Source organism: Ranitomeya variabilis, chromosome 5, assembly GCF_051348905.1.
Source record: "Ranitomeya variabilis isolate aRanVar5 chromosome 5, aRanVar5.hap1, whole genome shotgun sequence".
Lineage (NCBI taxonomy): Eukaryota > Metazoa > Chordata > Amphibia > Anura > Dendrobatidae > Ranitomeya > Ranitomeya variabilis.
The window spans coordinates 74,496,263-74,517,802 of record NC_135236.1 but is presented as its reverse complement, the minus strand read 5'-3'; the positions used below and the strand labels follow the sequence as shown (position 1 = coordinate 74,517,802).

Genomic DNA, 21,540 nt, shown 5'->3' with positions numbered 1-21,540 from the left:
ACAAAGAGTGAAACATTTAAAGGGATCTGAATACTTTCCGTACCCACTGTATATAAAATACTGTATACATAATATTTATATAAAATAATTCTTTATTTTATGTATTATTTTTTATTGTATCATTTCTTATATATTTGCCATAGTGATAAGTTGTACTATTTCTTACATATGTATATATATATATATATATATATATATATATATATATATATATATATATATATATATATATATATACACTGCTCAAAAAATAAAGGGAACTCTTAAACAACAGAATATAACTCCAAGTAAATCAAGCTTCTGTGAAATCAAACTGTCCACTTAGGAAGCAACACTGTTTGACAATCAATTTCACATGCTGTTGTGCAAATGGAATAGACAACAGATAGAAATTATTGGCAATTATCAAGACACCCTCAATAAAGGAGAGGTTCTGCAGGTGGGGACCACAGACCAAATCTCAGTACCAATGCTTTCTGGCTGATGTTTTGGTCACTTTTGAATGTTGGTTGTGCTTTCACACTCGTGGTAGCATGAGACGGACTCTACAACCCACACAAGTGGATCAGGTTGTGCAGCTCATCCAGGATGGCACATCAATGAGAGCTATGGCAAGAAGGTTTGCTGTGTCTGCCAGCATAGTGTCCAGAGGCTGGAGGCGCCACCAGGAGTCAGGCCAGTACACCACGAGATGTGGAGGGGGCTGTAGGAGGGTAACAACCCAGCAGCAGGACCGCTACCTCAGCCTTTGTGCAAGGAGGAACAGGAGGAGCACTGCCAGAGCCCTGCAAAATGACCTCCAGCAGGCCACAAATGTGCATGTGTCTGCACAAACGGTTAGAAACCAACTCCATTAGGATGGTCTGAGTGCCCAATGTCCACAGATGAGGGTTGTGCTCACAGCCCAACACCGTGCATGTGGAGCACCCCCACTGCCGCAGGGCCGAGGGGCACCCGGTACCGGGCCTCTGTGTCTCGGTTCTGGGGTTGTCACGGTGGCTAGGCCCGGTCCGTGACCCTGCTGAGGGGCGTCCAATGAAAGTTGCCAATGTGCAGATGTTGTGGTGTGGTGTAGGTCGCGGTGAATAACGAGGACACCAGGCTGCAGTCTCTTAACCTCTTTACTGAAGGCTTCAGGATCCTCAGTCCGGAATACGGTCAACCAGGCTACCTGAGTCCAGCCGGTCCGATGGCACCTCCAGAGTTCCCTTTGCAGGTGGAAATCTGTGCCTACCTTCTAGCGCTTGTGTGTTGCAGTCCTTCCCTGCTGTGCTTACGGGATAGTCCTCACAACTGTTGTGTCTGTTTCTGAAGTTCCCTCACAACTCGATTATGATGTTCTTCTTCATCCCCCAGATGATATGGCTAGGACGCACCCGTATGACGGGTAGGCTCGGAGGTCTTCCGGGACCCTAGAGTCGCCCCTCTCCAAATGTTGCCCCCTGTGTCTGCTTAGGTGATGTTGGGTGAGACAGCCCGCCTATAACTGACTGTCCTGCCATAGGTTTGAAGTAAGGCCTGGAGCTCAATACTTCCTCGGCATTTCCGGCCACCGGCTGCGCGCCTCAGTAGGATGTTGCCTCGTCTTACAGCACGACTCCTACTGGCGTTTCTCCTTGTTGCGTTGATCTCGTTTCTCACTCAGCACAATAAACCTCGCTTCTTGTCCTTTCTTGGGGTACCGCCGCAATGAAGTGCAGGCGCGGTCCCGTAATGTTCTTTCTGTTCACTGGGCCTCTGTCAGCATCCCACCCCTGACAGGGACCCCCCTGAATCTTCCCCTGCAACACCCTCTGCCACAGGATGTTGCCTGGTTCCAACCCAGTCAGCTTCTGTCTAACTTCCTATCTAACCCCCAGTTTTACCAGACTGTGAGGAGTGGCCTAATACATAGCACCCTTAGCTCCCCCTGGAGGCCAGACTGTGAAGTGTATTGGTGTCTGTGATACCTGGTCAGGTGAACTCCTTCAGTGCCATCAGACCAGGACTCTGGGGCGCTGCACTCCCCCCCGGTTAAATCCAGTACTCCTGGACTGGGAAGAAAACAACAATACATGTTAGCAAAAAGACATACAATTTTTGGAAATGCAACAATAAGTAAATTTGAACAGAGCTTCCCTTTATGGGAGGTGAGGACACTTGAACGTTACAAACATGGTTAAATATTTTAAATAACATACTATAAATAACTTCTCTTACCCAACCGGGTATTCTACTTAGTTCAATTTCTGAACAATAATTTAACATTGCCTTTAAGGACGTACTAGCTGAATCCACTAAAGACCTTCTTATAAAACGCTATAAGGCTAATCAACTTTTCTTCATTTTCCATCTTTACATCTGCAGGACCGCCTATCTGCCCCAGGCCTACTGCCTCTCGCTCTGTTGCAGGACCGCCCCATTCCTCATCCGGGCCTACTGCCTTTCTGCTACTATACACAGTATAGAACTTATCAACCTTCTCTCAGTTTAGGATCGCTGAGCCATCTCTGTACGGCTCCTAGGAGGACTCACCAACTAACCCCATACGGGTTCACTTCCTGTCCTCATCCTCTAACACATTATTAAGCATTTCTTACAATTAACTAGCTAGCTACATATAACTTCGACATGTAAGCATCATTCAACTTTAAGTGCTATTGGTGAACGTCCCCTTTAAGAGGGGACCAAGTCTCTCGGAGGTAGTGCAACTTCTCAAGCTGCAATTTCGTATTCAGCAAGGACTCCAGTGCTGTTTCCAAGAGCAGTTTCTTCGCAAACAGTCCTTTTCTTTGTAAAACCAGTAGAGGGCACCTTTAAGAAGGTGAAACTATGTACAATAAGTTTGTAATCATGCAGTGTTCATGATCCAGCAGTTATTTTCAACAATGATGAACGAGAAACAAAAACAAAAGCAAAAGTGGGGATCCCGGGTAAACTAAGGGATCCCTTTAAAAGTTAACCCTAGTCGGGTTGTAGCAGCAGAAAGACACATAGAAAGACGAACAGTTAACTATATACAAATGATGAAGCATTCTGGCTTACTCAGTTTCTGGCTGGGCAAGAGGCAGCCTCCTTCCGGGTCTCACCTGGCAAACGGGTCGTGGTGGTGTAACAAGGACCGGTCCTGGCCTTAACAACGACAGGAACCCTCGTCGGGACACCCTCCTCGCTCGTGGGTGCGCACGACCCGTAGCTACACGGTGGGCCTGGATTCCCTGGGGTTCCGCGGGGGCAGGTTCCGGCACCTTCCCTGCAGGAGGCTCGTCCTCCGACGTTCCGGCAGCGGCCTGGGGTGCGACGCACCGCTGGACGCCCCGAGCTATCCAGCCAACCTCCCTCCTCCACCGGGTGTAAGTCACTGCATCTCCGGGCTCCAGGTCGCAGTCATACCTTCCTCCGCAGGGCTCCACTTCTTTCCGGTCAACACGGACCTGCACTGGCTCTCCAATTTCTTGGATGACTCCCCTTCCTTCCCAGGAGTTGAAGAACACCACCACACCCCAGTGTGATGGCGGGGTCTCCTCAACGCCCGTTAGGTCGACCTGGGCCGCGGGTTGGGGTCTGTCCCGCCACGCCGTCATCAGGCGCCGCAGGTGTTCGGCCTCCGGCAGGGTCCTCAGGCCCTGTGCCTGCAGCTCACACTCCGCCGCGGTCGGGAGGAAGGAAGCGGGAGACACCGGAGACAGGCGGACTTCCGTGGGCTGGCCCAGCCGAGCGGTTACACGGGCATCGGCCTCCCGGCGGCGTGTTATCTGCCAGGCCTCGGCTGCAGCCACACACTCCTCAGACAGCGGCCAGTTGGGTCTGCCCATCGGTAGCTCCGTAAGGGCCAGTCCCTGCAACGATGGAGCATCTGGGGCTGTGTCAGGTGGTGCAGCCTTATGCTGGGTCGGGTCGTCCCCACGCGGTGCTCCCGGCGTCGCCATCTTTGTTTCCTCCCCAGTGTCTTCTTCCCGCGGTCTCTTTCGTGGGCGGCCCCATCTCCATGGTCTCCACCCCCCCAAGAGGATGAGAAGGCGGACCTCGGCTGCTGACGGACACGTCCTCAGGATGCAAAAATGTTTAGACTGGGCGGCCATTGTCTTTCGCGCTCTTCAGCTGGTCCACGCCTACTTCACGCCCCTCTTCTCCTCCTGCGCTCTCCTCAGCGCTGTAATGGCGGCGGTTCTTGGCGGGAATTTTTGGCGGCAAGGGCAATACACAGTCTTTGCAATAAGTGACAGTCCAAGCACAATAAATCACAGTTCCAAGGCACACATGACCTGATTCTTCAGGCTTAAGTAGATCCTGTTCGTGACGCCAAGTTGGAGCGCCCCCACTGCCGAAGGGCCGAGGGGCACCCGGTACCGGGCCTCTGTGTCTCGGTTCTGGGGTTGTCACGGTGGCTAGGCCCGGTCCGTGACCCTGCTGAGGGGCGTCCAATGAAAGTTGCCAATGTGCAGATGTTGTGGTGTGGTGTAGGTCGCGGTGAATAACGAGGACACCAGGTTGCAGTCTCTTTACCTCTTTACTGAAGGTTTCAGGATCCTCAGTCCGGAATACAGTCAACTGGGCTACCTGAGTCCGGCCGGTCCGATGGCACCTCCAGAGTTCCCTTTGCAGGTGGAAATCTGTGCCTACCTTCTAGCGCTTGTGTGTTGCAGTCCTTCCCTGCTGTGCTTACGGGATAGTCCTCACAACTGTTGTGTCTGTTTCTGAAGTTCCCTCACAACTCGATTATGATGTTCTTCTTCGTCCCCCAGATGATATGGCTAGGACGCACCCGTATGACGGGTAGGCTCGGAGGTCTTCCGGGACCCTAGAGTCGCCCCTCTCCAAATGTTGCCCCCTGTGTCTGCTTAGGTGATGTTGGGTGAGACAGCCCACCTATAACTGACTGTCCTGCCGTAGGTTTGAAGTAAGGCCTGGAGCTCAATACTTCCTCGGCGTTTCCGGCCACCGGCTGCGTGCCTCAGTAGGATGTTGCCTCGTCTTACAGCACGACTCCTACTGGCGTTTCTCCTTGTTGCGTTGATCTCGTTTCTCACTCAGCACAATAAACCTCTCTTCTTGTCCTTTCTTGGGGTACAATGAAGTGCAGGCGCGGTCCCGTAACGTTCTTTCTGTTGGCTAGGCCTCTGTCAGGATCCCACCCCTGACAGGGACCCCCCTGAATCTTCCCCTGCAACACCCTCTGCCACAGGATGTTGCCTGGTTCCAACCCAGTCAGCTTCTGTCTAACTTCCTATCTAACCCCCAGTTTTACCAGACTGTGAGGAGTGGCCTAATACATAGCACCCTTAGCTCCCCCTGGAGGCCAGACTGTGAAGTGTATTGGTGTCTGTGATACCTGGTCAGGTGAACTCCTTCAGTGCCATCAGACGTACCATAGCCCCCCTTAGCGGCGGAGCATCAGTACTGCAACGACCAGGACTCTGGGGCGCTGCACATGACAATTGGCATTTGCCACAGAACACCAGGATTGGCAAATTCTCCACTGGCGCCCTGTGCTCTTCACAGATGAAAGCCGGTCCACACTGAGCACATGTGACAGATGTGACAGAGTCTGGAGACGCCGTGGAGAGTGATCTGCTGCCTGCAACATCCTTCAGCATGACCGGTTTGGCAGTGGGTCAGTAATGGTGTGGGGTGGCATTTCTTTGGAGGGCCGCACAGCCCTCCATGTGCTCGCCAGAGGTAGCCTGACAGCCATTAGGTACCGAGATGAGATCCTCAGACCCCTTGTGACACCATATGCTGGTGCGGTTGGCCCTCGGTACCTCCTAATGCAGGACAATGCCAGACCTCATATGGCTGGAGTGTGTCAGCAGTTCCTGCAAGATGAAGGCATTGAAGCTATGGACTGGCCTGCCCATTCTCCAGACCTGAAACTGATTGAACACATCTAGGACATCATGTCTCGCACCATCCACCAACGTCACGTTGCACCACAGACTGTCCAGGAGTTGGCATATACTTTAGTCCAGGTCTGGGAGGAGATCCCTCAGGAGACAATCCGCTGCCTCATCAGGAGCATGCCCAGGCGTTGTAGGGAGGTCATACAGGCACGTGGAGGCCACACACACTACTGAGCATCATTTCCTTGTCTTGAGGCATTTCTACTCAAGTTGGATCAGCCTGAAATTTGATTTTCCACTTTGATTTTGAGCATCATTCCAACTCCAGACCTCCGTGGGATATTAATTTTGATTTACATTGATCATTTTTAAGTTTTATTGTTCTCAACACATTCCACTATGTAATGAATAAAGATTTGCAACTATTTTAGTGTTCCCTTTATTTTTTTGAGCAGTGTATATACTGTATATATATATACAGCTTTGGCAAAAATTAAAAAACCACTGCAAATTTTTCAGTTTGTCTGATTTTTCTCTTTATAGGTACAGTACAGACCAAAAATTTGGACACACCTTCTCATTTAAAGGTTTTTCTGTATTTTCATGACTATGAAAATTGTAAATTCACACTGAAGGCATCAAAACTATGAATTAACACATGTAGAATTATATACTTAACAAAAAAGTGTGAAACAACTGAAAATATGTCTTATATTCTAGTTTCTTCAAAGTAGCCACCGTTTGCTTTGATGACTGCTTTGCACACTCTTGGCATTCTCTTGATGAGCTTCAAGAGGTAGTCACTGGGAATGGTCTTCCAACAATCTTGAAGGAGTTCCCAGAGATGCTTAGCACTTGTTGGCCCTTTTGCCTTCACTCTGCGGTCCAGCTCACCCCAAACCATCTCGATTGGGTTCAGGTCTGGTGACTGTGGAGGCCAGGTCATCTAGTGTAGCACCCCATCACTCTCCTTCTTGGTCGAATAGCCCTTACGCAGCCTGGAGGTGTGTTTGTGGTCATTGCCCTGTTGAAAAATAAATGATGGTCCAACTAAACGCAAACCGGATGGAAGATGCTGTTGTAGCCATGCTGGTTCAGTCAGTATGCCTTCAATTTTGAATAAATCCCCAACAGTGTCACCAGCAAAGCACCCCCACACCATCACACCTCCTCGTCCATGCTTCACAGTGGGAACCAGGCATGTAGAGTCCATCCGTTCATCTTTTCTGCGTCCACAAAGACACGGTGGTTGGAACCAAAGATCTCAATTTGGACTCATCAGACCAAAGCACAGATTTCCACTGGTCAAATGTCCATTCCTTGTGTTCTTTAGCCCAAACAAGTCTCTTCTGCTTGTTGCCTGTCCTTAGCAGTGGTTTCCTAGCAGCTATTTTACCATGAAGGCCTGCTGCACAAAGTCTCCTCTTAACAGTTGTTGTAGAGATGTGTCTGTTGCTAGAACTCTGTGTGGCATTGACCTGGTCTCTAATCTGAGCTGCTGTTAACCTGCGATTTCTGAGGCTGGTGACTCGGATAAACTTATCCTCAGAAGCAGAGGTGACTCTTGGTCTTCCTTTCCTGGGGTGGTCCTCATGTGAGCCCGTATCTTTGTAACTTTCAAAGTTTTCCCAATTTTTCGGACTGGCTGACCTTCATTTCTTAAAGTAATGATGGCCACTCGTTTTTCTTTACTTAGCTGCTTTTTTCTTGCATAATACAAATTCTAACAGTCTATTCAGTAGGACTATCAGCTGAGTATCCACCAGACTTCTGCTCAACACAACTGATGGTCCCAACCGCATTTATAAGGCAAGATATCCCACTTATTAAACCTGACAGGGCACACCTGTGAAGTGAAAACCATTTCCGGTGACTACCTCTTGAAGATCATCAAGAGAATGCCAAGAGTGTGCAAAGCAGTCATCAAAGCAAAAGGTGGCTACTTTGAAGAACCTAGAATATAAGACATAATTTCAGTTGTTTCAGATTTTTTTGTTAAGTATATAATTCCACGTGTTAATTCATAGTTTTGATGCCTTCAGTGTGAATGTACAATTTTCATAGTCATGAAAATACAGAAAAATCTTTAAATGAGAAGGTGTGTCCAAACTTTTGGTCTGTACTGTATATTTTTGAGTAAAATGTAAGTTGCCCTTTTAGTCTATAAACTACTGACAACATGTCTTCGAAGTTCCAAGCAATAAATTTTGTATTTATTTTCTGAAAATGAGAAATAGTCAAAATAACAAAAAAAAATGCAGTGCTTGCAGACCTCAAATAATGCAAAAAAAAACAAAACAAGTTAATAGTCATTTAGAAACTAATGTTTTAACTCAGGAAGAGTTCAGAAATCAATATTTTGCGGAATTACCATGATTTTTCATGCGTCTTGGCATGCTTTCCACTATTCTTTCACACTGCTTTTGGGTGACCTTATGCCACTCCTGGTACAATAATTTAAGTAGTTCTTCTTTGTCTGATGGCTTATGACTATCCATCTTCCTCTTGATTACATTCCAGAGGTTTTCAATGGGGTTCAGGTCTGGAGATTGGGCTGGCCATGACAGGGATTTGATGTGGTGGTCCTTCTTCCACACCTTGACTGAACTAGATGTGGGGCAAGGCGCATTGTCCCGCTGGAAAATCCAGTCCTCAGAGTTGGGGAACATTGCCTGAGCAGAAGGAATTAACTGTTTTTCTAGGATATCCTTGTATGCTGCTTGATTCATACGTCCTTCGCAACGATTAGTCTGCCCAATTCCAGCCTTGCTGAAACATCCCCAGATCATCACCGATCCTCCACCAAATTTCACATTGGGTGCAAGACACTGTGGCTTGTACGCCTCTCCAGATTTTCCGTCTAAACATTAGACGATCAGGTGTTGGGCAAAGCTGAAAATTAGACTCATCAGAGAAGATTACCTTACTCCAGTCCTCTATGATCCAATCCTTATGGTCTTTGGCAAACTTCAGCCTGGCTCTCCTTTTCTTCTCATTGATGAAAGGCTTTTTTCTAGCTTTACATGACTTGAGTCATGCCTTTAGTAGCCTGTTATGAACTGTTCTTGCCATGCACTTCACCCCAGCTGCCATTTGCCATTCCTTTTTTACGTCACTTGATGTCATCCTGCGGTTGCTGAGTGACATTTGAATAAGATGACGTCATCCCGGTCAGTGGAGAGTCGTTTTCGCCCTCTGCTGCTCTGTAGCTTTGTTGTCCCCAATGTCTGCTGCTTGACCTTGTTGTAATGGACTGCCATCTTATAAATTTTAAGGATGGAGGCAACATGACGCTCACTGTGTCCCTCTGCTACTAAAGCCAGAATTGAGCTCTTCTTTTCCTCACCCAAGACTTTTCTTTCAAACTCCTTTGGCATGGTTAAAAGTTATTTTTCATTCCTATTACTTTTGGGATATTACTAGCACTTGTTTGCCATCCAGCTTGTCCTATTGCAAGAGGATTGTGAACACCACAGCAGAGTTTTTTTTATACTTTCCCTCGTAAAATAAGATTTGGTTCAGGTGATCACCTAATCAGAAGCACATTAAGTAGAATGAGGTGGAATTCAACTGACGCTGGAATGGAATGGCTGTCAGACATGTAGAGAAGCTGATTTCTATAAAACTGTGCAGTGATCTCTTAATTTTTGCCAGAGCTGTATATATAGATATACATAAATAATTTATATAGCACTACCTTCTATAGTATTATAATATTTTTTATATTATTGTATATAGCTTAATAGTGTTATTTTCTATATATTAATTTCTATATATTTGCGATATTATTATACTATTACTTTTAGTATTTTTTTACATATATAATAATAATAATATTATAATTTAGCTATATGTTGTATTACATAGATATTTTATTATACATTTCCCTCTTATGTATTATATAAAATTCTGTAAGGTTATAAATTACAGTACAGCCACAGGTTTCTTATCGGTGCTTTTTTGTAACACTGAATTCTAGCTAACCAATACACAAATGTAGTATCAGAGAAGAGGAAATGGAGAAGAACATAACAGATTTTAGGATCTGTTTCTTTATGGTGTCTGTATATTAGCGTTGTACATGGTCCAAACAACTAGAACGAGAGGAAATCCTCATGAAGTCCTAAGATGGGCTTATATCCATTATTCCTTAATTTGGTCACATTAATTAAAACTGTTGGGGATAAAAACCAATCAGAGCTCAACATTCATTTCTTAAACTTCTCTTGTAAACTGAAAGCTGCTCTGTGATTGGCTGCTGCAGTATTATAGTATGACAATGTATTGTACAAAAGATCACAGGTTCAAGTCCCCTAAGGGTACTAATAAATATGTAAAAAAAAAAATCTTTGAAAAATATAAAAATATTCTAAAATATAAAACTTCAAATAAGACCCTTTTCCTGGAACATAAAATGAGAAAAAAATTATGTGTTTGGTATCACAATATGTGTAAGTGTCTGAACTATTGAAATATTATAGTATTAATCCCATTTAAAAAAAAAATCAAAACGAGAAAAAAATCAGAATCTCTGTTTTTTGGTCAGTTCATCTCCCCCCAAAAAATGGAATACAAAGTGATCAGAAACTCCAAAATGGAACCGATACAAAATACAGCGATTGAATAAAAAATAAAAGGTTATAGCTCCTGGAAGGTGAGGAGGAAAAGTCAAAAGCAATAAAGGGGCCCAAGGGCCGACATAAACCTGGATCCGGCAACAGTATTGGTTGAATTAAAATAAGTTCTATAAACCGAGAATTGCATAATAGTTTGAGAAATTCAGGGTGACTGAAATTGAAATATCTGGAGTCTTTTGAAGGTCTCTGACCAATTAGATTCTCCAGCATCTCTCAATGTTTTGGATCTGTAGTGATCACAAATTACTGATCTCCACCTTCCTTTTTCTCCGTAGGAGTCTTTTGGCCGTACCATGTCTTTACACCGTTCCTCTATTCCAGTCTCTTCCTCAGCCTCCGTCCACTCTCTACCATCGCGTGATGTCAGACGCCCCCTGGGAAAATCAATGTCAATCAAATCATCATGGCAGCCGTGGACGCCAGTCCCGAAATGTGAAACAGAGTCAATCGCAGAAGTGACATTGGGGGGTTCTATTGACGGTGAATTTGGGGTACGAGCCAGACACATGTCTGAACCCCAGCGGTTAACAGATGACCCGTTTCCATATGATCTAGATAACATAAAAATCCGTACTTCAGATGTGTAACCAAGCCTAAGCTTACAGAGCTGGCCTACAAAAGAGACAAGATGGCTGCCGCATCTACAGACTCTTACATTACATACCGGGTGAACCATTATACAGTGTTTTTTACGAGATACTACCTGAATTGCTTCATTGCTGCCATGGTCTTGGCATTTGACTGTGAAATTTTCTGATCTTCTTGTTTCAACTCAGTATAATAAATAATTAGTTTCCAGTTTATCTAGCCGATGCTCTAAGCATATACAAAATGACTTCTGTCTGGAGCTTGGGTGAATATCACATACGTTCTGTCATGATGATTGATTACAGTAGGTCTTCTCTGCCTTGAAATTAATGTTACATCATGGACAGTGCAAAAAATGGCAACCCAAATAATCTAAAATTAATTTGTTGTGTCAATGTTATACATCCAATACCTGGAAATTTGTGGTATATTTAAAGCCTGATCCCTGGTGGTCTAGTGTTAGGAGATGAGTTGTAATCATTAGTGGTCCTGCAGAGAAGTGTCCTATGGGGAAATGGGATGGATTCATGGTCATCCATTGTCGCGAGGGGTGTTTCAAACATTAATGGTTTAATGGTTATGCAGAGAAGGTGTCTAGTGGAGAAATTAGAAGAATCCCTCACGGCTGAGTGTTAGGAGGCAGATATTATCATTAGTGATCTAGTGGTTCAGTAGAGAAAGTTTCCCGTTGGGAAATGGGAAGAATTCATGGTCATTCAGTGTTAGGAGTGGTGTTGCAACCATTAATGGTTTAGTCGTCTTCCAAAGAAGGTGTCGAATGGAGGAATAGTGGTCCTGCACAGGTGTTGAGTGGAGAATTAAAAAAAAATCCTGGTGGCCCAGTGTTAGGAGGGAACTTGTAATCATTAGTTGTCTAGTGGTCCTGTTGGGAAATAGAAAGTATTCATGATCTTCCAGTGTCGGGAGGGGTGTTGCAATCATGAATGGTTTAGTGATCCTCCAAAATAAGCGTCGAATGGGGGAATGGGAGTGATCTCTGGTAATTTGGGAAGGTGGATTATGTTCCCTGGGCTTGGAATAGAGATGATTTAAGAGGTTATATGACTGTCAATAGTGGCAGTCCTTTCTCCAAGTGCTGGTGTAAGGAAAGCCATGTCTTGATCAGACCTTAAACTTCCTGTGAATCAGAAAGTGATCTGTTAATATCAGTTTCAGAGTGGGAAGTCCGCAGCCTGGTGACCTGGGCACAACATGGTACTAAGCTGCTCTGGGTGACATGCGGAGTAGAAGACATATAAGTTCACTCTAGGATGGAAGAAAGATGGCTTTCTACTGCACAACTTGGAGGTAGCAACAGGATGCCTGTCCCTGTAACCAACCTTGTCACATCACTTTGTCCAAACTCCTCCAAAAAGGATAATGCTGTTTCATGGTTCCTCTCTCTTGTCAGTATAGAACAGGGTACTGGTTGGGTAAGAAGCCTTGACAGAGGCCTACAAAATACTGCTTCTCTTTGTGGAGACCTATAGGCTATACAATTCTTCCCGGGGTAAAGACATGCAATTTGTTTCTCATTCAGGAGGAAGAAAACTGCCTCTCTCTAGTGCCAGCTATTGAAGGTAGCTATCCTTTATTTCAATATCTTGTCTGCAGGACCCAGAAATATAGTCAGCATTGCAATGTCAACCTCATCTACCTTCACTAGGTAGAAGATAAAATGACTTGAGTAATGCCACAACTAGAGTTAGGAGATTAATTTGCTGGACTCCGGTCCAGTCAGGTCAGTAGTTTCTTATCTTCTACATCATGAGGGCACTGGCTAATCCAAAGACACGATTGGGATCCCGTAAGGGAAGATATTCGCAAGTCTCCCGTTCAGCGGCCAAAAACTACAAACCTGGCCAATGGACTGGAGTACTGCAAATGGATCCTCCCATCTCTAGTCACAACATCTTTATATCTCCATACCTGGTGATAGATTTTTCCAACTACTATGTTTTTGCGCAACAAAGAGTTCTTTGTGCAGACTTACCATGCCTTTATCATTAGCCTACCTATATAAAAACCCTCTGGCTATAGAGAATGGGGGGTGCACCATGGCTACAGGTGAGCGGAAAAACTTGAGAGCCAACCCCTTATAGGCAGAGGTGACAACTTTGTTCATAGCGAGAGACTATACTCCTCTTCAGTCTTCATTTAAATGCATAGAAAACTTATACAAATAGAATCATAGCATAATTTTTAGATTAAAGTCAGTAATGGGTTTAGGCCTTGCATATGAATCCCGCATACTCACTAGTGGTGTCTTAAATCTCTCCAACAAATTCTTACTCACCTTACTCTGATCCATTGAGCTCTCTTAGGGTACCGTCACACAGTGGCATTTTCATCGCTACGACGGCACGATCCGTGACGTTCTAGCGATATCGTTACGATCTCGCAGTGTCTGACACGCAGCAGCGATCAGGGACCCTGCTGAGAATCATACGTCGTAGCAGATCGTTTGAAACTTTCTTTCGTCGCTGGATCTCCCGCTGTCATCGCTGGATCGTTGTGTGTGACAGCGATCCAGCGATGCGTTCGCTGGTAACCAGGGTAAACATCGGGTTACTAAGCGCAGGGCCGCGCTTAGTAACCCGATGTTTACCGTGGTTACCAGCGTAAAAGTAAAAAAAAACAAACCGTACATACTCACCATCTGATGTCCGTCAGGTCCCTTGCCGTCCGCTTCCCGCTCTGACTGTCTGCCGGCCGGAAAGTGAGAGCAGATCACAGCGGTGACGTCACCGCTGCGCTCTGCTCTCACTGTACGGCGGCACTCAGTCAGAGCGGGAAGCGGACGGCAAGGGACCTGACGGACATCAGATGGTGAGTATGTACGGTTTGTTTTTTTTACTTTTACGCTGGTAACCACGGTAAACATCGGGTTACTAAGCGCGGCCCTGCGCTTAGTAACCCGATGTTTACCCTGGTTACCAGCGAACCTCGGCATCGTTGGTCGCTGGAGAGCGGTCTGTGTGACAGCTCCCCAGCGACCATACAACGACTTACCAACGATCACGGCCAGGTCGTATCGCAGGTCGTGATCGTTGGTAAATCGTTATGTGAGACGGTACCCTTACTCCCCAGTTAGGTTTCACGTGGTGAGGTGGATTCTCAAAGCCTGACAATGGTGCAGCAAGATAATCGTGAGGCAGAAATGGAGTCTATAATGTATGGACGGCAACTGGAGGGGTTGAGTAGTAGGCCACAAGAAAGCCGAATATTCAGTGAAGGAAGATAGATTAAGCAGAATCATGATAACAGCAGAGAAGACTCATAGATGTGGGAAAGTGGAGTATGTCGCAGAGCTCTGGGTGGCATTGACCAGAGATATAGCACCGTTAGGTAGGTCAGGAGACTCACTGAAATGATATATCAGAGCTGAGAAGGCCAGGAGATGTTCTGATGTGTAACGAAGTAGTGGCACTTCAACTGCCTGAATACTCATGCATCATGCTGCAGCCCGAGCTGGTATATAAGGTTTACGATAGTGAACCCAGAAATGTGCTCCAAGTTACTATGAAAACCCAACAGGCAGAAGAGCCAGCTAGAGCAGGAGTCGAGACAGATCCAAGACAGGTGAGTAACCCCCACCAGTAACTCTCTGACACTGACTTGGCCCAATGATGTAATGAGAGATGACCTTTTTAAGCTCACCTGATTTCAAAGCTAGTTTACCCAATAACTAGGAGTATCCTCAATGATTTGTATTTTAGTATGTGATTTCTGGTTGCAAACTTTTTTATGATCTAATTCAGTGTTCCCCAACTCCAGTCCTCAAGAGCCACCAACAGGTCTTGTTTTCAGGATTTCGTTAGTATTGCACAGGTGATAATTGCATCACCTGGACAGGCAAGCATTCAATCACCTGTGCAATACTAAGGAAATCCTGAAAACATGACCTGTTGGTGGCTCTTGAGGACCGGAGTTGGGGAACACTGTTCTAATTAATGCTCCTTCTGGGCAACCCCCACATGTACTTATGCTGGCTAACAGATGTAAATCATTCAGCTGCGGTGCTAAAAACTAAAACTCTGAGCACTAAAAAATACTCGGAAGACCCCTGAGCGTGCTCAAGAAATCTCAAGTAACGAGTATATTCGCTCATCATCACTATTCTTAAGTTCTTCCACTTGATATATTTACTAGCCCGAGGGGCTATTCTTTGAATTTTCATGAGTACAGTTCCATTGGCCAAAAATCATACAAAGAAATCCTTCTTGCTTTGGCAGCCATCGAACAAAGGAGAGTTCCAAAAGCGAATTGCCTGCAGCCCTGGCAGGAGTAGAGCTAAACTCCATAGGTTGTTTTGGGTTAATGTTCTTGGGTGAGTCTGCATGGCCTTCTCATCTTGGCATTGGTCTTATACTAAAAAACATTTGATCCTTTCCGACACATAAAAATTAATTACAGCACAGTGAAATTATGTCACCTCCTTAATCCTGGCTTCTGAGAATATGAAATTTAAGCCTTCTTACAGATATTTGTCACATCGGACGTGTGGACAGTGGACAAACAGTGAAGAATTTGGACTTTGCCGGTTATTAATGGCTTTGGGCACTAATGTCCTTTAATTTGCTGGGTCACATCCCGCTGAGGAATAATAAAATGTAATTTGTTATAATGATGTAAGGTTTGAATGACATCACAGACATGTTGTCGGGCTGCACACTGTGACCTTTAAAGCGGAAAATTAATTATTCTACCGGATTTTGGAACATCAGGGACTAAATTTTACCCTTCATTTGCATTTCATACATTTACAATACAAGATGAGGGCAAAAGTGATGAGCGAACGTGCTGAGATAAGATGTTATCTGAGCATGCTCGGGTGCTAACCAAGTGACTTTGGCGCACTCAAATAATATGCTCGAGTCCCCGCGGCTGCATGTCTAGCGGCTATTCGACAGGCGCAACACATTGCCTGTTTGTTAGATAATTCCTGCAAGTGTTGCGACTGTCGAACAGCCGGAAGACATGCAGCCACGGGGACTCAAACATATTATTCAAGCACACCGAAGACACACGGTTAGCACCCGAGCATGGTAAGAACTTACCCGAGCATGTTTGCTCATCGTTACAGGGCAACTATAGATGGACATCTGATGGTATCTATTATAATAGGGTCTGCGAAGGCATCCTGCAAGAGTGGAATTGATCCTCTGTACTCCAATTCCATTCCCTGATATCAATGTATTTAGATGTGAACTATAGATTGAACGAAAAGGAAAAAAAATTTAAAGGGAATCTCTCAGAATGTTTTTGTTCCGTAATCTGAGAGTACCATGATGGTGGGGCCGAGACTCTGATTCTAGAGATGTATCACTTACTAGGCTGTGTGCTGTTGGCTTAATAAAATCTTTGTCTTATCAGAAGGAGATTATCACCACAGAACTAGGTGTCTCCTGCCTCCACGTCCCCACCACGTCCCCACCACTGATTCAAAATACAAAAAACACACTAGTAGTCAGCTCACCTGAAAATCTGCCACCTCTCATCTGTTACTGCACGGAGGTAGGAGCACACAGTCCACAGGAAGAAATACAATAGATCCAGCAGGAAATTCAAGTAAAAATTCTTGTTTATTTCTTCATGTTTAAAATATAGATAAAGGTAAACCACTCAAAAAGTATTGAACAGCATCACGCATAAAAAATTTCATGGAGTAGCAGCGTTATTCTGACGCGTTTCGACTTGATGTCTTAATCATGGCTTGCAACAAGCCACCTGGGAGACACACCAAACATGTGGAAGAAGGTGCTCTGGTCAGATGAAACCAAAATCAAACTTTTTGGCAACAATGCCAAACGATATGTTTGGCGTAAAGGCAACACAGCTCATCACCCTGAACACACCATCCCTACTGTCAAACATGGTGGTGGCACCATCATGGTTTAGGCCTACTTTTCTTCAGCAGGGACAGGGAAGATGGTTAAAATTGATAGGAAGATGGATGGAGCCAAATACGGAACCATTCTTGAAGAAAACCTGTTGGAGTCTGCAAAAGACCTGAGACTGGGACGGAGATTTGTCTTCCAACAAGACAATGATCCCAAACATAAAGCAAAATCTACAATGGAATGGTTCACAAATAAACGTATCCAGGTGTTAGAATGGCCAAGTCAGAGTCCAGATCTCAATCCAATGGAGAATCTGTGGAAAGAGCTGAAAACTGCTGTTCACAAACGTTCTCCATCAGACCTCACTGAGCTCGAGCTGTTTGCCAAGGACGAATGGGCAAGAATTTCAGTCTCTCGATGTACAAAACTAATAGAGACATACCCCAAGCGACTGTAGCTGTAATCGCAGGAAAAGGTGGCGCAACAAAGTATTAAGTTATGGGGCCGAATAATATTTCACTCCCCACTTTTCAGTTTTAAATTTCCACAAAAATTTAAAATAACCAATAAATTTCGTTCAACTTCACAATTGTGTTCCACTTGTTGCTGATTCTTCACCAAAAATTTACATTTGGTATCTCTATGTTTGAAGCATGATATGTGTGAAAAGGTTGAAAAGTTCCAGGGGGACGAATACTTTCGCAAGGCACTGTACCTTAGTTGGGAGAGAGCATGGCAAGGTTGGCCTATGAGTTCATCATAGTTTATGCAGCAAAAGTGGCATAAAGGAAGACAGAAATGAACTCCATTCTCTGACTGGAGTACATTTCTTATCCTTACATCAAGCCTGCAAAACAAAAAGACATTCAAAACCCGTTTCTTTATAAATGGGGGCCTAAAGTAGCCACTTATTGGCTTTCAACGCTCACACGGCATAATAATGTAGCACGAATCCCAGCAAACCCAGCGCCAACATTGCTGCAATGGCACTGATGCGGTAGGTGAGTATCTTATTTTATTTTACTCGGACTACTTCATTTAAAAAGTGGTTGCCCTGGTAAATGACAACCTCTTTAAACAAGCACTCCTATCAAAGTTTTTTTGCTCTTATATTGCAATCATCATATTATATAGCACTGTGTACTTACAATTGCTTATTTTCCCTTTCTACCCAAATAATTCTTATCTTTTCTCTGCTCTATGTAGAAACAGGAAGTTTCATGTCCCCACATGAGTCATTCCTCTCTTCAGCTCCCGCCTCTCCCCACTGCCAGGGACTTTTGCAGTGACTCATACAGAAAAAAATTGACCTCCTCTTTCTACAAAGAGCTTAGAAGGATCCAGCTACCTCGTTTTTTTTAATCACGTGATGTCATAGACCTAATGGAAAGAGAAGAATTTTATGTTTAGGGTCATTGTCTTGCTGGAAGACCCAGCCACGACCCATTTTTAATGTCCTGGTGGAGGGAAGGAGGTTGTCACTCAAGATTTTACGGTACATGGCTCCATCCATTCTCCCATTGATGCGGTGAAGTAGTTGTGTGCCCATAGCAGAGAAACATCCCCAAAACATAATGTTTCCACCTCCATGCTTGACAGTGGGGACAGTGTTCTTTGGGTCATAGGCAGCATTTCTCTTCCTCCAAACACGGCGAGTTGAATTAATGCCAAAGAGATCAATTTTTGTCTCGTCTGACCACAGCACCTTCCAATCACTCGCAGAATCATCCAGGTGTTCAGTGGCAAACTTCAGACAGGCCTGCACATGTACATTATATAATAAAAGTTGTTACGCCTTTTAGCAAAAAAGATGCCTTTGGGTTTATTTATACTCCGTGGTTCTTTGTAGGATTTGATTAGCAGTGGAGTTTTTTGCCCTGTATTTCTCTATGTCCATTATAGGGTGTACCCCTGTGAGAAGTTTTGACTGATATGCATCAGTGGTATCTGTATTTAGGCCTGCACATGTGCCTTCTTGAGCAGGGGGACCTTCCGGGCACTGCAGGATTTTAAACCTTTACGGCTTAATGTGTTAGCAATGGTTTTCTTGGTGACTGTGGACCCAGCTGCCTTGAGATCATTAACAAGTTCCCCCGTGTAGTTTTAGGCAGATCTCTCATCTTCCTCATGATCAAAGATACCCCACGAGGTGAGATTTTGCATGGTGCCCCAAATTGATGTTGACTGACAGTCATTTTGTATTTCTTCCATTTTGTTAATATTGCACCAACAGCTGTCTCCTTCTCACCCTGCGTCTTACATATGGTTTTGTAGCCCATTCCAGTTTTGTGCAGGTCTATGATCTTGTCCCTGACATCCTCATAAAGCTCTTTGGTCTTGCCCATGTTGTAGAGGTTAGAGTCTTACTGAGTAATTAAGTCTGTGGACAGGAGTCTTATATAAAGGTGATTATGTAAGACAGCTGTCTTTAATGCAGGTAACGAGTTGATTAGGAGCGTTTAACTGGTCTGTAAGAGCCAGAACTCTTAATGGTTGGTACGGGATCAAATACTTATTTCTCACTGCAAAATGCAAATAGATTTATATAATTTATACAATGTGATTTTCTGATGTTATTTTTGATATTCTATCTCTCAATGTTAAAATTAACCTACCCTTAAAATTAAAGACTGTTCATTTCTTTGTCAGTGGGCAAACGTGCATAATCATCAAGGGATCAAATACTTACTTCTCCCACTGTAGTAAGAGTAAAAACACTTTGATGGCGGTGTTTCTTTAATTATTACCCTATATTATATTTATTTTCAATATATGTGTACATCCAGACCTTTTTTGTTTCTTTTAAAGAATGTTTTTATTAACATTTTTCAGATTACAAAAACACAATGTATGTAGGCAAAGGAAATCTACTATATAATTGTCTAAGGGTCACTTCCGCCTGTCTGTCCTTCTGTCTGTCGCGGTTATTCGTTCGCTGATTGGTCTTGCCAGCTGCCTGTCATGGCTGCCGTGACCAATCAGCGACGCGCACAGTCCGGAAGAAAATGGCCGCTCCTTACTCCCCGCACTCACTGCCCGGCGCCCGCATACACCCCTCCGCTCACCACTCACACAGGGTTAATGCCGACGGTAACGGACCGCGTTATGCCGCGGGTAACGCACTCCATTACTGCTGCTATTAACCCTGTCTGACCAAGTTTTTTACTATTGACGCAGCCTATGCAGCGCCAATAGTAAAAACATCTGTTAAAAATAATAAAAAAAATAAAAAATTATTATATACTCACCTACGCCGCCTTTCCCGCTCCTCGCGATGCAACCGGCACGTTCTGTTGGCACGGATGGTCTGGCAGAAGGACCTGCCATGACGTCACGGTCATGTGACCGCGACGTCATCGCAAGTCCTACGCGCCTGCACGGAAAGGACCTGCCGTGACGTCACGGTCATGTGACCGCGCAGTCATCACAGGCCCTGCGCGAGCAGGCTGGGACCGGAAGACGACAGGTGACAGAACTACAAGTATGGTGAGTATGTTAGAACTACAAGGGGCCCTCGGATCGGAAGGTGAGTATGTTTATTCTTTATTTTTTAACCTGTGACTTACGTGGCTGGGCAATATACTATGTGGCTGGGCAATATACTACGCGGCTCTGTGCTATATACTACATCACTGGGCAATATACTACGTCACTGGGCAATATACTACATGGCTGGGCTATATACTACGTGACTGGGCAATATAATACGTCACTGGGCAACATACTACATGGCTGGGCTATATACTACGTGGCTGGGCAATATACTACGTGGCTCTGTGCTGAATACTACGTCACTGGGCAATATACTACGTCACTGGGCAATATACTAGCAATATACTACGTGGCTCTGTGCTGTATACTACGTCACTGGGCAATATACTACATCGCTGGGCAATTTACTACATGGCTGGGCAATATACTACGTGGCTGGGCAATATACTACGTGGCTGTGCAATATACTACGTCACTGGGCTATATACTACGTCACTGGGCAATATACTACGTCACTGGGCAATATACTACATGGCTGACCAATATACTACGTGGGCTGTGCTATATACTACATGGACATGCATATTCTAGAATACCCGATGCATTAGAATCGGGCCACCATCTAGTAGAGTAATAAATGGTTGATTTGGCTAAAGAGAAACCGTTCTATATAAAACCTTTATGATATAAGTCAATGAAGTAATATAAATTACTGTGCAATAGGCTAATGAACAACTAAGTAAACTTTTAACAGTGGTGTCAAATGAGCGCCAATACCAACAATAGCCCATTTCCTCCTCTTTTCCATTAAGAAAAATTATGGTTATTGTAGAGGAAATAGTAATAGAGGATCTCCTCCTGGTGGTGTGTGGGTGGCTTTGTGTCTCCATATTGCAGACCTAACCTGGAGTGGAAAACTAAGGTAACATCATCGGAGGATCTCCCATCAACAGCCTTTGTTGAAACCATGTGGTTGGTCCAACACTATCTTGCAAGGAGTTACGAATGTGATTGTCCCGATTTTGCCTATTACTGTGTCTGGATGCAGTGAGTGACAGTTCTGCCATCCAATCTACGACAGGCGCGTGCTGAGCGATCAGTATGGTGATGGACAGCTCAGCCGTCTAATCAAATGCTGGGGCGTGCTGAGCTGTCAGTGTC

The 21,540-nt window shown here is 44.7% G+C and overlaps 1 protein-coding gene across 3 annotated transcripts in view; it reads left to right on the top strand.

Moving 5' to 3' along the window:
• PLEKHA2 (pleckstrin homology domain containing A2) overlaps positions 1 to 11,258 on the top strand; it is a 105,616-nt gene extending 94,358 nt beyond the window's left edge. For all 3 annotated transcript variants that reach the window (XM_077262265.1, XM_077262267.1, XM_077262268.1), the window contains one exon: positions 10,732 to 11,258. In XM_077262265.1, the coding sequence (XP_077118380.1) occupies positions 10,732 to 11,043 (312 nt within the window). In that variant the 3' untranslated portion in view covers positions 11,044 to 11,258. The remainder of the gene's footprint in view (positions 1 to 10,731) is intronic.
• The last annotated feature ends 10,282 nt before the right edge of the window (positions 11,259 to 21,540 follow it).